Raw genomic sequence first — 16,485 nt, forward strand, 5'->3', positions numbered from 1 at the left:
GGTATCATTTTTATCGGGAGACTTGGGGGGACGCTGGGTGGAAGGAAATTTGAGGCTCCTCTCAGATTCCAGAACTTTCTGTCATCGAAATGTGAGGAAAACTTGTTTTTTTAGCCACTTTTTGAGGTTTGCAAAGGATTCTGGGTAACAGAACCTGGTCAGAGCCCCGCGAGTCACCCCATCTTGGATTCCCCTAGGTCTCTAGTTTTCAAAAATGTACAGGTTTGGTAGGTTTCCCTATGTGCCGGCTGAGCTAGAGGCCATAATCTACAGGTAGGCACTTTGCAAAAAACAGCTCTGTATTTTGTCAAAAAATGGGATGTGTCCACGTTGTGTTTTGGGGCATTTCCTGTCGCGGGCGCTAGGCCTACCCACACAAGTGAGGTATCATTTTTATCGGGAGACTTGGGGGAACATAGAATAGCAAAACAAGTGTTATTGCCCCTTATCTTTCTCTACATTTTTTCCTTCCAAATATAAGAGAGTGTGTAAAAAAGACGTCTATTTGAGAAATGCCCTGCAATTCACATGCTAGTATGGGCACCTCGGAATTCAGAGATGTGCAAATAACCACTGCTCCTCAAAACCTTATCTTGATCCCATTTTGGAAATGCAAAGGTTTTCTTGATACCTCTTTTTCACTCTTGATATTTCAGCAAATGAATTGCTGTATACCCAGTATAGAATGAAAACCAACTGCAGGGTGCACCTCATTTATTGGCTCTGGGTACCTAGGGTTCTTGATGAACCTATAAGCCCTTTATATCCCCGCAACTAGAAGAGTCCAGCAGACAAAACGGTATATTGCTTTCAGAAATCTGACATCGCAGGAAAAAGTTACAGAGTAAAACATAAAGAAAAATGGCTGTTGTTTTCAGCTCAATTTCAATATTTTTTTATTTCAGCTGTTATTTTCTGTAGGAAAACCTTGTAGGATCTACACAAATGACCCCTTGCTGAATTCAGAATTTTGTCTAGTTTTCAGAAATGTTTAGCTTTCCGGGATCCAGCATTGGTTTCACACCCATTCCTGTCACTAACTGGAAGGAGGTTGAAAGCACCAAAAATAGTAAAAATGGGGTATGTCCCAGTAAAATGCCAAATTTGTGTTGGAAAATGTGGTTTTCCGATTCAAGTCTGCCCGTTCCTGAAAGGTGGGAAGATAGTGATTTCAGCACCAGAAACCCTTTGTTGATGGCATTTTCAGGGAAAAAACCACAAGCCTTCTTCGGCTGCCCTTTTTTCCCATTTTTTTGGAAAAAACGAAATTTTCACTGTATTTTGGCTATTTTCTTGGTCTCCTCCAGGGGAAACCACAAACTCTGGGTACCATTAGAATCCCTAGGATGTTGGAAAAAAAGGACGCAAATTTGGCGTGGTTAGCTTATGTGGACAAAAAGTTATGAAGCCCTAAGCGCCAACTACCCCAAATAGCCAAAAAAGGGCTCAGCACTGGGGGGGAAAAGGCCCAGCAGCTAAGAGGTTAAGGACCGCTTGTTGTATTTCTGGTGTAAATCTTGAGGATTTCAACCAAGCATGCCTTCTAATCATAACACTAATGTTAATTCCCCTAGATGCTGTGTCAGCTGCGTCTATTGCTATTCTAATCCGATTATTGGCAATGGCTTGTGTCCTTCTGTCACTACTTGCTGTGCTCTTTTTTTGGTGTTTCTTTGGGAGGTAGTGAAGGAACTCCTGCATCTCGTCCCAATGTGCCCTATCGACCCTAGCTAAAGAGTTTGGGAGTTGGCAATTATCCAATGATTTGCAACTTGAGTTGCCACTCTTTTGCCTGCTGCATCAAATTTGCGTCTCTCTATCAGGGGGAGGAGCATCCCCTGTGGACTGGCTCTTTGCCCTTTTCCTGGCTACACTGACCTCAATGGAATCAGGTGGCAATTGCTGTGATCTAAAGACTGGATCAGATGGTGCAGCTTTAAATGTTTTATCTACTCTAGGTGTTAACACCCTAGCCTTGACTGGTTCCTTAAAAATTTCATCAGCATGTTTTAGCAAACCTGGTAACATTGGCAAACATTGATATTGTTTGTGAGTTGATGGAAGAGTGTTAAATAGGAAATCCTCTTCTATGGGCTCAGAGTGCATTTGTACGTTATGATAAGTGGCTGCTCTGGAAATGACCTGATTCTAGACTGTTGTATCCTCAGGTGGAGACGGCCTTGTGGGATACAAATCAGGGTCATTGGATGGAATTGGGTCAGAATCATATATATCCCATGGATTCATGTTGTAAATATTGTCAACCATATAATCCCCATGTGAAGAAACTGGGGAATGTGTGGATAATTGGGTAGGTGGCGGTGGTGGAGTATGAGGTAGTGGGGAAGAGGGAAGATAAGGCCAATGTGGCGGAGAAAGCTGTTGTACAGTCTTAGGCTTCTTCTTGTGTTTAAAGATCTTCACTGGCGAAGGGTCAGTTTCCAAGTCTTGTTGGAATGCTAATTTCCTCTGTGTTATAGGAGGAGGAGAGGCAATAATCTTCCCAGTATCTTTCTGGATTTGAATTCTCCTTTGCTTTTGGTCCATGACCTCAAGAATTAGTCTAATGTCATCTGTTTCCTGTTCTGAAAATAAAACCTGTTTGCTTCCATTAATGAATGCTCCAAAATCCTGGTAGCAGCATGCTTTATACGGGCTGAAAAAGTATTTTGTTCAGTAGGTGAACGTTTTTTCAACTCCGAAGAGGAGCTTTGATATTTTGGCTCCGAAGAGGAGAGTGGATGTTCCGGCTCCAATATGGTGTGTAGCCGTCCCGGAGTCGAAGTGGAAGCCTCCATTTTTCGACTTGAAGCCGAAACAGGCGTGGCAGTCTGTTCATCGGAGTGAGTCTAGGCCTTTTTCGGCGCCGAACCAGAGGGTTGGTCGAAGATATGTTGTTTTTGGGTCGAACCATGGCCAGCAAGCAGTGGTCGACCTAAGGCCTTCTGTGATTTTTTTAAAATTTGTTTCTGATGGGAAGGGGCTGGTGTACTCACGTACCACGCCGCAGGAAATATCTGGCTGTCCCCATCTGAATCCTGGTCGAAATCGGAGTATCAGATGGCGACAGCAGTCTGTGCCTGTTCCTCACCAATGATGTTGGGTGCTGGTTCTGTGGACTTCAACGCCATCTCCAACATTCTTGCTCTTCGATACCTTAAGGTTTTCTTGGATCTGAAGGATCGACATGCCTCGCAGGTCTCTTCTTTGTGGTCCGGAGAGAGGCAAAGGTTACACACTAAATGCTGGTCGTGTAGGGGAACTTGGCATGGCCCCGAGGACAGAATCTAAATGGAGTCCGTTCCATGAGCCTGTGACGCAGTAAATCCGAGAAGGGTGCTGGCGCCCAAAAGGGTGTTTAATCGATCCAGACGCTGCCATCGGATTGAGTTTAGTCAGAAACGCATTAAAAAACGATACAGATGTTGAAGAAAAAGTTAGAGAAGTACCGAGCCAAAATCTACCGGAGCGAGAGGGAACACATTCGAACCCGACAGTGGAAAGAAAACAATCTAACAAAGGACTCCATGCCCATGCGCACTATCACTGAGAGGAGTCACTCGATTTTGTGACTCAAAAAAGCTTCTTTGAAGAAAAACAACTTGTAACACTCCGAGCCCACCACTAGATGGTGATATATGCACATGCCATCAAATATAAAAAAATATATATGTGTGTATATATTAGAGCTTTTATGTAAGATAAAAGAGATGTAGGAATTGTTTTTCTGTCTAACTTGTTGGTCTCTCATTTTGGACTCCTACCTGAAGTAGGAAAGAGATATGATAGGTAGTTTGTGCAGTTTAAATGGAGTATCTGACAAGGATAACAATGAAGGGCTTGACCAAATGCATTTGCACTTTAACATGGGACATGATGTGTTTTAAGAGGTTTTCTGTGTGTTCTTGTTGAAATTGAGTATATGCACTTACAAATCATCAATATTAAAGGAGTGGAATGCTTGGTAAAGGCACCTTATATATGAACACGTTCTCGATGAAAGGGGAACGAGGCCATGTGCAGGTTATAGTATCATCCACATTTGCACTTTATAAAACAAACAACTAAATATGTTGTTTGAATTGACCATATTAGATCTGGGAAGAATACTAATTGACCTGACGACATATGTTTTCACTTCATTATGGGGCACAATGCACTTCAAATGAATTCTAGAAGTTGTCTGTAGAAAGGATTTGAGATTACCATTAATGCAGCAGTTTCCTTTGGGCTTCATGGAATCTAGCACTTCAAAAGGAAGGAGTTTAATAGATAACACTGCACAATATAGCAGAGACAGGGGGAACAAGGAAGTTAATGAGATATTTTGTACTTCGAATGAACACTAACTCAATGGAAACAGTAAGGAGTAGTTTCACTTTCAAACTAACCACGTATTTGGTTCTTTTTTGCATTTTTATTACTCATACCCCTTGCTTTGAGAGGATTTGGGAAAAAAACGAATGGTAGTAAACTGTACTTTACAGTACATGATGGGAATGGTACCCAGATAATTTTGCAAAATGTTGGTACTTTAATTGAAAACTGGAACGGTCAAACAGTGATGAAATAAATATAAGAAGCACTTTACTTTTTAATGTAACCTGGAAAGGAATGTAGTAATTCAAGTATTTCCATTGAAGACATTTCAAATGATAAATTACCGAACATATGGTTTAAAAGTATTTATGTAGTATAATGGTATATGAGGAATTGAAAATGTATTGAAGAAGACTGCATAAATTGAGAAAATCAAAAGTACCGTTACATAACAGTTGTATGAGACGAGTAAAAATTTTGTGCAAAAAGTTGCAGCACACATAAATAGAGATGTGCAACAAACATACTTTAAACTGACACAATATTTTGGCACTTAAAATGCGTTTCAAGGTGAACTACGAATAAAAGACATCGAACAAAATACATTAAAAAGCAGCTTTTTTTATTGACAAACGCTTATTTTGCTTATCACCACAAAGTGTGATGGTGAAATGGTCCTCCGCTTTCAAACTGAATGGGGCTGATCGAAAGCAGCTATTAAAAAATACCCTCTCAAAACATGATCACATTAGAGTTATTCCTCCAATTATGACAAAACCTTTGACAAATGATCACAGTTTTATGAAAGGCTGACAGTGCACAAAAATGCAGGAGGCTATTTTCTTATTTTGGACAACCCCTTAAGGTGCTGTTTGTGACCAGGAACAGTCCACAACCTGCAGATCCTATGCCTCAAACTTCAAACAGGGCATCACTGTCTGAGGGACACTTTAATCAGAAAATTAAGCAACGGGGACCACCAGGAATTTCTCTTTATGTTTTAACCCCTGAGATACTTAGCATTACTGCACTAGTCACTTGGGCTCACAAGGCAATCCATGATGACATTTTACACAATTTTACTTTTTTTTAATCAGTTGCCTTAAGAAGGTCTCTGACAAACCCCATGGCCTCTTTTCAACTTTCTCCATTCATTGATGGTGCTGGATCCAACTGTAACATTCCTGGATTCCCAAATTCTGGACACATCAAATAATACTCAGAAGGAGACTTTGCACAAAGATGCCATCCACTTTTCCTGCTCTCCCACAATGGATCATTTTGTTATTGTGTTCCTGTTACAAAAGAAAAGTATTTGTTTAGACAGGAAGATATAAGTAGAAATGTGGTTTATTGTGTGGGTTGGGTGCACTAGACATGTCATAGCACAGCACAGCACTTGGACAATTGACTGCTATTAGACACATTGATTGATCACACAGTCTGGGTGGCAACATGGACTATGACAAGTTACTCAATGTAGTAACTGTTGTACTAGAGAATTTAAGTTCACTATTCTTGGACTCATGAGACATTAAGGACTGTAGGCAGATGCAAGTACATTTTTGGCCATGAACAGTAATTAAAAAAATTATAACATTCAAGCAAATGCACTCAAGCTGCTGGGTTCCAGGTTTATCCTAATTTAGTGGGGAGAGCAGTCAATGGCTGCATTGACTAGAGAAGCAAAAGAAGGTGCGTCATCTGGAGGAAGGGGACCTAAGGACTGCCTGTGTAGCAGTCATAATCGCAAGTCATAAGCTACTTGTTAATCGAGTTCTTAATCCTAAAAACGCATGGGAAGATCATAAAACATCTGTATCAGGATAGGCAGTGGAAGCTGACAAAAGACTGCACCCAGAGACTAACAAAATCACACAACCTAGGAGGACGAGAAACCATAAAGTGCAGTCCTAGGCCAACGACCCAAACACATCCAAGGAAAAAGGGCCACCACAAGAAGGGTCATGGAATCTGAGCCTTTCATGAACAAGGCTCAGCAATAGCAAACAGGTAAGTGATCTGGCAGGTGCCAGAGTGCCAAAGAGAGCCAGTGAGTGACAGAGAACACCATGGACATCCTGCAAGATAAAGTAACATATTTCTAAAGGAAACATGAAGCGGTAACATAATAGTCTTGTGAAAACTAGTTAACAAGGCAAAAAAGGGCCCACCTAATCCGTTTTTTTTTTTTAAGGGTGGGCACGGGGTGAGAGTTAAAGATTCCACTGTAGGCCTACTGAGCATGGATCACAAATACTTGAAGAACAAGTTACCTTTGATAACGCCTTTTCTGGTAGAGATTGGATAGGGAAAATATTGAGCAGTACCCTGGTAGATGGCACCAACAGCTCTGCGTGGATGCCATCCACACCAGATGTGATGTGCACAGTGCCTATATAGACGGCATAAAGACAGCAGTTTCTTTCATGAAACATTCTGCTTTCACAGATGTGCAGCCACGTCAGAATAGTTGTGACCACTGGGCTAGATTTAAGAGGACCTTCCATAAGAGGATCTGCAGTTCATGGAGCAGGAAGGAAAGAGGGTTGGTAAGGAATCTGTGGCTAGATAGCATCTCTACCAGTAGAGGTATTACCAAAGGTAAGGCCCTTGCTCTTCTGGAAGAGACTTCTAACCGCAGATTCCTTACCTTAGAATAGATACCAATGCAATAACCTTCATGGTGGAGAGGCAGCAAAGTGACCCAAACCAAGAAGTCCTGCAGGATCGAGTGAGCAAAGTGCCTTTTTCGAAGTACTTAATCATGCAGGCAGTAGTGCTTCATGAAGGTATGAAGCATCGCCCAAATAGCTGCCTGGCAAATATCAAGGACAAGGAACCCACATGCTAACGCTATAGTCACAGACTTGGTTCTAGTGGAGTGAACTTTCAAGCCTTCTAGAGGAAGCTTCTTTGCTAAAGTGTAGCAGATCTTCATGCAGAATATCGAGAGATGGTCTCCTTTTACACAGCTTTACCCTTCTATGCTCTGGTGAATCGAATGAAAAGCTGATTGTCAACTGGTGATCCTTGGTACGATCGATATAAAAACTAAGGATGCTCTTTGTATCAAAACAATAGAGCCTCTCCTCCTCAGAGGGGTGAGCAGGAGCAAAGAACGCCTTAAGGGTGAATGTTTGGAAGGGGTGTTACCACCATAGGTAGAGAGGAGACATGCGCTTTGAGAACCGGTTTGTTCTGAAAGAATGCAGTGTACATGGCTGAACCGAGAGAGCCTGAAGCTTGCTCATACTCCAGACTGATGTGATGGCTACCAAGAAGACAGTCTTGAGAGTCAGAAGCCTGGGAGGACAGTTATGCATAGGCTCAAAAGGGGAGACTACCAAAACGTTGAGGACCAGATGCAAGTCCCACTGGAGAATAATGGAGAGGAAACAAACACGTTTTGAAAACCTTTCAGAAACCTAGTCACAACACTTGACAAACAGGGAAGGCTGATCTGGCAACTTACAAAAGCAGAGATAGTTGCCAATTAATCTTTAACGGTATCCAGCACCTGGCCAAAGAAAACACACACAGCAACACATCAGGTAGATGGGTATGAAGTGGGTCAATGTACTTGTCTGAACACCAAGCCACATATTTATCCCAACAGCAGTCATATATGGACTTTGAGGGACACCTGGCTGCCAGAATAACATCCACAACCTCAGAAGGATGGTCAAAAGCGCTCAGCTGCTGCAGCTTAATCTCCAAGCATGAAGATTGAGCGTGGGCAGGTTGGGATGGAGGACACAACCCTGCTGCTGTGACAGGAAATCCTCCCAAAGGGGCATCTTGATTGGATGACAGATGTTTAGACCCAGAAGTTATGGCTACAAATGTCTCCATGCGCAGTCTAGAGCCACTAGGACGACTTTGGCACAATCACGCCTGATCTTCTTGAGCACCCGGGCAGGAGTGGTATCTGCAAAAAGACATACAGAAGCCCCATGTTTCAATCTAAGCCGAATGAGCCTCCTACCGAAAGCCACACTGGCAACTCCAACACTGTGCCTTCTTTGCATTGGAGAATAGATCAAGCCAATGTTCTCCTTATTCTGGGAAAAGACCTTGCTCCACCTCCAGGTACAAATGCCATTCATGGTTTGCAAGGCATCGACAGCCGAGTTTGCCAGCTAAGGCATCCATAGATCCCATTTGGTTGTATGTCCAGATCCCACTGCAGAGCACACAATGCCATCTGGTGCGTTTTACCAACATGATGCAGAAGGCCACAGATCCAGCAGCCTCAGAGTCAATCTTACTAAAATACAGCCTTGAAGATGAAACATTGGGATCATGGCTCAAATGTCCTGGACTCTCTGCACCAGAGGGAAGGCACAAAACTGTACCATGTCCAGAATAGCTCAGATGAAATTGAGAGTTTGGGAAGGAGTCAGATGTGACTTTGTCAAGTTGACAGGGAATCCCAACTAATGAAGGTTTGCCGTAGTCTGGAGATGGGAGACGACTGCCTAGAACAGGCCCACCCATTCAACAGCCAATGGCCCAGCTAGGGGAAGACTGGGATCCTAAGCCTCTTGAGGTGAGCAGCAACCACTGCCATTACTTTCATGAACAGTCAAGGGTGCACTAATGAGGCCAAATTGAAACCCAGCAAACTGAAAGTGCTCAATGCCCATTGTGAACCGCAGATAACGCTTGCAGTACAGGGATATGGAAAAAAGCGTCCTTCAGGTCGAACACTACCATCCAGTCTCCAGGGTCCAGGACAAACAGGACCTGGGAAAGGGTGCGCACCTTGAATCTGTCCTTCCTTAGAAAGGCACTGACTGGGTGAAGATCCTAAACAGGATAGAGATCTCCATCCTATTTCAGCAGATGAACAAACCACCACCTACTTCTGGTATCAGAACCCTCTCACTGGCTCCTTTGGCCAAAAGAGCCTGCATTCCCTGGTGCAACAAGGACAGAAGATCCAGTGAAATTTGATCCAGGCGATGGTGCCTTGGGAAATGGAAGTGCGTAACTCCGTCCCACAATCTGCAGAACCCATGGGTGACCACCTGCCATTGAGACAGAAAATGCGGTATTCAACCCCTCCTACTGGATGGCTCTGCTGCAAAGGGTGCCCTAAAGAGGTTCTGAGGGGGTAGTAGCTGGAGGACTGGGCAGAACTATGCCCTTGTTGTCCATAAATTCCATACCTTAGCCATGGGAAGGCCAAGCCAAGGAGGAAAGCTGCTGGGGTGGAGGAGCCAATCCTAAGAAGCAAGTCCTGACTCTGGTGCCCTTCAAGCGCTCCAATACTGCATCTGCCTCGTCACTAAACAGACGCGAGCCATCGAAAGGCATGTCCAACAAGCTTGACTGGACATCACCCGAAAAGCCAGTGGATGGTAGCCAAAAGTGGCATCTGAGTACATATGTAGGCCCCATTGTCAAGTGAATTCTGCGGCGTCCTGGCCAGGGTAAGAATCACTAGGGCTTTGCCAGGGACCTTGGGGAGCACCTGTGCCACCAAATCCCACAGGGAGTGGGAACAACAGCCATGAAAGCAAGTGGTATTGATTGATCCCAGAGCCAAGCTGGTGGAAAAAATATATATTTTTGCCGAACGTGTGCAACCTCTTGGACTCTGTCTCGAGGGGCAGTAGGGAAAGCCCCTGAATTGACTCTCTCTAAGGATGATTGAACCAAACTGTCGAGAGTGGGATGCTGTGTCAGAAACGCTGGGTTTTCTGGAGCCAATCAATGCCAGTGCGCCACTTGGTGGTTTACTGGGACCCTAAACAGGTCATGGACCAGGACACTTGATGGACATCTGTAAAAGGTCCCATTAAACAGACGCAGGTCTTCTGAACTCATCTGTCCTGTTTGGAAGACCTCAGTCAATAAGTTAGTTTGGAAATCCACCAATGGAAGCTGTAAGTAAAGGGTGTCAGCTGCCCGTCTGATCACCATTTCAAAAGATGCGCTCTCCCCTGCAGCCCGGCCAGGAGTGACTAAACCAGTGTCAGAAGAGGTGTCTAGCCCACTAACATCACCAACTCCTCATCTCACACCAGATCTCTTAGGAGAACCTTGGGCAATATTGTCAGCAGGGTCACAGACCCCGTGCTCTGCCTCCCCATCAATTTCTCCTCTGTCAGGGCAAAAAGGACTGCAGAGATGGCGGCCGAGTTGGACAGCCTCTATCCGGCACAGTCTCTGAGTCGGAAAGTACTACTGGATCGTCATGCATCAGTGACGCAACCGTATGATCAGACATCATTTGGGCGGGGGGATTTGGAGAATCTGCCAATGGTAACATGGTTGGAATACCTCCTGAGCTCATGGGGCTCTAAGGAGCTCCAGAGGAAGCCATTTGCAGAGGGTGTGAAACATACCATAGCCATATAAAAATCCAGAAGTTGGGCATGAGTCACCCTGGTACACAGGAAGTCTGGGAAGCACGTAAAATAAGCAAATGGCGCTTCCACAGAAGGTGTGGTGGGTGGTTTGGCGCTCGAGGTGCAGGGGCAGGGGTACTCCTTTCAGGGATTAGGAAGGCCACAGGGAAGTCGAGTTGTGCTTCAAATTTTTCTTTTTTCTTCAGTGACTTTCCTGATGAAGATCTGGATTCTGACGAAGGCCCGTCAGGAGAACTCTGGGAGCAAGTCTGTGGATGGCTGTGGGACCGAGATCACCTGGCAATTCGAGCAGGCTTTTGAGTCGTGGACCGAGCCAAGACAACACAAGTAGACCAAGTGGGGATCAGTCACAGACATCAGTCTGTGGCATTCCCTATAAGGTTTGAAACCTGTAGGTTTCTGAGGTGACAATTTCCTGCACACTGAAGCAGTCGAAAAAAGGGCACAACAAAAGTTGGGAAAAAGTTGTTTAAAAAAATGACAGAAGTAGATCTCTGGATCCGCACCTGTTGGCACTGAAAGAAAGGAAGGAACTGATGCCATTGCACCGGAGTGGCCCCTATACAGGTACTGCACACATAACATCCTGCATCACTGTGCTGGCACTGGGGGATGAATTCCATGGGGCCATTGCATTGCTCAGGGAGAGGGGCTGCAAGGCCCCCCCTCCCTTTAATTGAAAGGCTGCCCTAGGGGATGGGGTCCCCGGAGCCTCGTTAAGGCTTGGGAAGGGGGGGGGCCACGCACCCCTCCCCTTTAAATGATTTTGCGCTCCCCGCACTCCCCCTCCCGCCCCTGGCTCACCCTTTGTTTTCCCGATGAATAGGCCCTTAAAAAAAAAAAAAAAAAAAAAAAAAAAAAAAAAAGTGCTGTAGATTCTCCACAAATTTCAGGCAAAATTTTATCTATACTCTGCTCCTTTAAGTCTTTTTTTGTCTTTTTCTTAGGGTTCAGGACAGAGTTCCAAGTTTTAAGATGGCTGCCACCCACTTCCTGGTTGAGGTAGTGGCAGCCAATCAGATCTCAGTTTGAGATCGGGCCGCTTTGCAGATCCTCCGTGGTGTGTTTTATGCAAATGTATTCAATCTTAATTACTCATGAACTACTGGACGGATTTATAGCAAAACATAAAAAGCACTCTTTCTGGATCAAGATCTTGCTGTCAAATAAGGTGCAAATCCATTCAGCAGTTTGGGCTGTAGCAAAATCTAAAGCTCCTATGAAAAAATGAACAGGGAAAATGCATTTTGGGAGCCTCCATCCTCTTTTTCTTAGTCCCACTTGACGGATCACCCCGAAACCTTCCATGCGCAAACTATTTCAAAATCTAGCACTTTTTTGGGGAAAGATTCGTACAAGATTTGTCAAACAAGGCCAAAGTTTTTAGAAACATAAAAAATGCATTTCCTATGAAATATTCAGTAACAATGATTTAAACTCTAAAAACCACAGAATTGCACCCTAATTAACTATGACTCGTGCCCTAAGGTAACTATAATTACCCCCCCCACCATGCAGAGTTTTCTCCTCAATAAATTCATTTCAAATGTTGCAGCGATATTATCAATGGTGTTACAGATGATGTCATAAGTGATGTACTATGTGGCGTAAATAGCAGAGGTGGTGGCGGCTATCTTACGACTTGGGACTCAGACCAGACTCCTAAGAAAAACACCTGCCTGGTGCTGAAACCTTTTTTTTTTTTTTTCTTACATTTTATTGGGAATCTGCGGCAACAATAATTACAAAAAAGAAAAAAAAATATGCATTTACCTCACCCCCACCCTGGGAAGGATGGGGAAGGCATAGCATTAACAGAAGGGGGCATGTGGCCCACTTCCCTGAGCCTCCACGAGGATTCCGGAACCCCATCCCCTGGGCCCTATAATTTCATAACGGAAAGGGAGGGCCACACCGAATGGCATTAGTGTTCAGCAATCTACATTGTCAAACTGAAACACTAAAAATGCTGTTTGTTAAAGTACTTGTGCATGTAAAAAGACCTACATACAGTGAAGTCAAGCATTTTGCAACATTGTTCAAGTAACAGGTGTCGAACTCAAGGGGCACCCCTTGTATAGCATTATATGAAAATAAATCATACAGAGAATAAACTAGCATGGTCTGTGATTTTTGTGGCACAACGAGGCAAAAACGGTGATTCAAATTCCAGTACTCTGAACAGACGAAAGGTGAGAATAATAGAGAAATTTCACATTGCATCGACAGGACTAAATTAATCTGATGAAATGTGGGCACTAATCACATAAGAACCTGATGTTCAGTCAGGTATATTATTACCTACTGGCAGTCGCCAGTAGTTATAGTTAGGTCTGCTTTGCCATAGATGGAGCATTTTTTTTATTTGCCAATAACATTGGTCCCATTTGACGAATCTTCACAAAGATTTAAAAAAATAAATAAAAAAAAGTGTATCCATTTCAGCTCCTTCCTGGACAGTTTCGGGGTAACCCGTCAAGCAGGGGCGAGAAAAAAGTGGGGGTGTTAAAATTGAATTCTCCATTCATTTTCCATAGACTTTTTCGACACGGCTACAGCAGTAACTGCTGAATGGATTTACACAAAATTCGGCAGGAAGCTAGATCTTGGTCCACAGGTTGTGTTTGTTTGTGATTTGGTGTAAATCCGTTCAGTATTTCAGGGTTAAAAATAATTTTATATTTGGATGGTTGGGTCCCTATCTGGGGGAGCGGAAAGGGAAGGCACCATGTTAAGTGGAGACTTGGACCACCAAGATCTCCGGGGTGGGGTGCTGGGTGAGGAAACTCAGGTCAGTAGGAGCTAGTCGATGGCGGCAGCAGATTGTCCTGTTTACAGGAGTCCCAGTGCTGGGTTTGGACCACGTCCCCCGCAGGACATCAGTAAGGGATTTGTTGAAGGGTAACACCGTCTCCGATGTAAAAACCCCCATCTGAAGCACCTCAGTAACGATGTTAGTCCTGACTGGCCAATACTTCAGCTTCTCTAAGCACCACCATGGCATATGAAGCTCCCTCCTTCGTAGACACAGACAGATGTGAGAGCATGCCAGTATCTGGAGAAGTATCCAATCCACTGGCTTCCCCTAGATCCTCATACCAGTCCTGCTCCAATCCATATTATAAAGGGTCCTTGGACCCCTCCCATTCCTCACCTGTGCCTGGCTGTTCCAAATAAGCCTCAGGCACTCATCTGGGCCCTGTCGGCGCCATCGGAATCGGTGTCGCACGACGTTGTTCCGGGTCATCCGGGATGGGGATGGGGCTTGCACTACTGGTGGGTGCCAGCAGTGGGGGAAGCATTGATGTTGGGACTGACACTGGAGGAGGCCGACTGTGTTGAACCAGCATTAATGCGGATCCAAAATCGGATCCCAGGGTCCCCAACGGCACCAAGGACCAAGCCTCCAGCGTCAAACCAGATGGGGCCCCTGCTGACCTCACGGGACCCAAAGACCCACCAGGGGGACAGCCCACTCAAATACAAGGCACATGGCTTCGTAAAATTCATTGAATTGAGTGGGGCCCGGATGGGCGGGGAGGCGGGGGTGGGAACTACATGAAGTCGGCCCTGGCATTGGATCCGCAGAACCATGCTCAGAATGTCAATGTTCCTGTGATGCCTCGTCTGTCGAGGCACCACAGACATACCTGATGGGGGTCCGTCACAGACATGGTGCGATGGCAGGCGCCACACGGCTTGAACCCAGTCTTCCTCGAGGACATCTTGCAATGACGAAAAAAATCCTCAACAAACAGGTAAAAAAAAAAAGCCTGGCAAAAAAAAAGGCATAGGGAACTCGATCCCGAACCTGCCCTTAACCGGCGCAGAAGAACTGAAGCACGTGCACCAGGGTGGTGCCTCGGGATGGATCCAAACGCGACCTCATGGCACGAGCAGGGTATTACTCAGCAAAAAATTCCAGATTGGAAGCAGACGCCAGGGAATTCAAAGGTAAGGAATCTGCAGCTAGAATTTTTTTTGATCAGATATCATTTTTCCCGTAAGCCTTGACAGTTTTGTGTGCGCAAGAGGGTACTGCAAGAGCGATCGCTCTGCTTGGCTGGCTATTAGAATTTAAAGGGCAGCCATTACTGTGAAAAATTTAAGGATCTGTGAAAATAAAATAATAAAGGTATATAAGGGGCAGCAGAAAGGCATGCTGACCCTCTAACTTTAGAGAGGAGGTGTCTAAGGGATAACTACTGCAAAGAAAATAAATGTATATTGTTTTTAACTAATTCTTACGATCTCGTAGGACTCTTGCACGATCGTGAATAGTAAAAAGGAGATGAGTTCTGAATACACTGTATGGAAAATATCACTTACCCAGTGTACATCTGTTTGTGGCATGTACTGCTGCAGATTCACATGCTTTGCATAAGTTCGCCATCTAGTGTTGGGCTCGGCGGGTTACAAGTTGTTTTTCTTCAAAGAAGCTTTTTCGAGTCACGAGATCGAGTGACTCCTCCTCTTGGTGATAGTGATCATGGGCATCGAGTCCTTTTTTAGATTGTTTTCCCGCAGGAGGGTAAAGTAAGGAGTGCAGAATTGTATATGTACATATATATAGTAAGTAAAGAAGATGTCCATGCAATGTATATACAGATTGACCCAAAAAAAGTACCACGACCACTACAGGCTTGCGGGGAGGAGGGTGGGCGCATGTGAATCTGCAGCACTACGAGCCTTGAACAGATGTACACTGGGTAAGTGACATTTCCCGTTCGATGGCATGTGAGGCTGCAGATACACATGCTTTGCACAGACTGAAAAGCGGCCCCCTCCTAAAATAAGCGGTTGCTAGCCTGTAGGAGTTGGAGTAGTTTGAAATAGTGTTTTAAGCACTGCTTGACCAAACTTTGCTTGTAGGTGAGATAGCACATCCACACAGTAGTGTTTAGTAAATGTGCGGGGTGTGGACCATGTGGCTGCTTTGCATATGTCGGCCATTGCTATATTTCGTAAGAATGCCATTGAAGCTCCTTTCTTTTAGTAGAATCTGCTTTTGGAGTTACTAATAGTTGCCTTTTAGCTTTAAGATAGCAAGTTTGAATACACTTTACTGCCCATCTGGCCAATCCTTGTTTTGAAATAGAATTACCTTTATGAGGCTGTTAAAAAGCCAAAAAAAGTTGTTTAGATTTTCTGAAATCTTTTGTTCTGTCTATATAGTACATGAGAGCTCTTTTGACATCAAGAGTGTGCAGAGCTCTTTCAGCAACTGAATATGGCTGTGGAAAGAAGACTGGCAATTCCACTGACTGACTGATGTGAAATTACTTTGGGCAGTAATTTTGGATTTGTCCTGAGTTCTATTTTGTGTTTGTGAATTTGGAAGAAAGGTTCTTCTAAAGTGAATGCTTGAATTTCACTAACTCTTCTTAAGGAAGTAATTGCTACCAAGAAAGCAACTTTCCATGATAGAAACTAAAAAGCCAGAATGTGTGGGTTGAAACGGTGGACCCATAAGCGTTGTAAGCACAATGTTAAGGTTCCAGGCCGGAGCTGGTGGAGCTCTAGGTGGTATAACTCTTAAGGCCCTCCATAAAAGCTATTATGACAGGAATTCTAAACAAAGAAGTGTGCTGTCTGTTTTGGAAGTAAGCTGATATTGCTGTTAAATGAATTTTAATAGATGAATATGCAAGATTTTCTTTTTGTAAATAAAGCAAATAACATACAATATCTTGTACTGATGCTTTGAGTGGATTAAAGTTTTAAGGTTGACATTAACATAAAAACAAATCCATTTCGCTGCATAGCACTGTCTAGTTGTAGGTTT

General features: G+C 44.2%; 1 protein-coding gene across 1 annotated transcript in view; it reads right to left on the reverse strand.

Moving 5' to 3' along the window:
- Positions 1-4,921: 4,921 nt before the first annotated feature.
- The window catches only part of SART1 (spliceosome associated factor 1, recruiter of U4/U6.U5 tri-snRNP), a 748,174-nt gene continuing 736,610 nt past the window's right edge, over positions 4,922-16,485 (reverse strand). The window contains exon 20 of the mRNA XM_069207847.1: positions 4,922-5,615. Coding sequence (XP_069063948.1) covers positions 5,597-5,615 — 19 coding nt within the window. The 3' untranslated portion in view covers positions 4,922-5,596. The remainder of the gene's footprint in view (positions 5,616-16,485) is intronic.

Source organism: Pleurodeles waltl, chromosome 9, assembly GCF_031143425.1.
Source record: "Pleurodeles waltl isolate 20211129_DDA chromosome 9, aPleWal1.hap1.20221129, whole genome shotgun sequence".
Taxonomy (NCBI): domain Eukaryota; kingdom Metazoa; phylum Chordata; class Amphibia; order Caudata; family Salamandridae; genus Pleurodeles; species Pleurodeles waltl.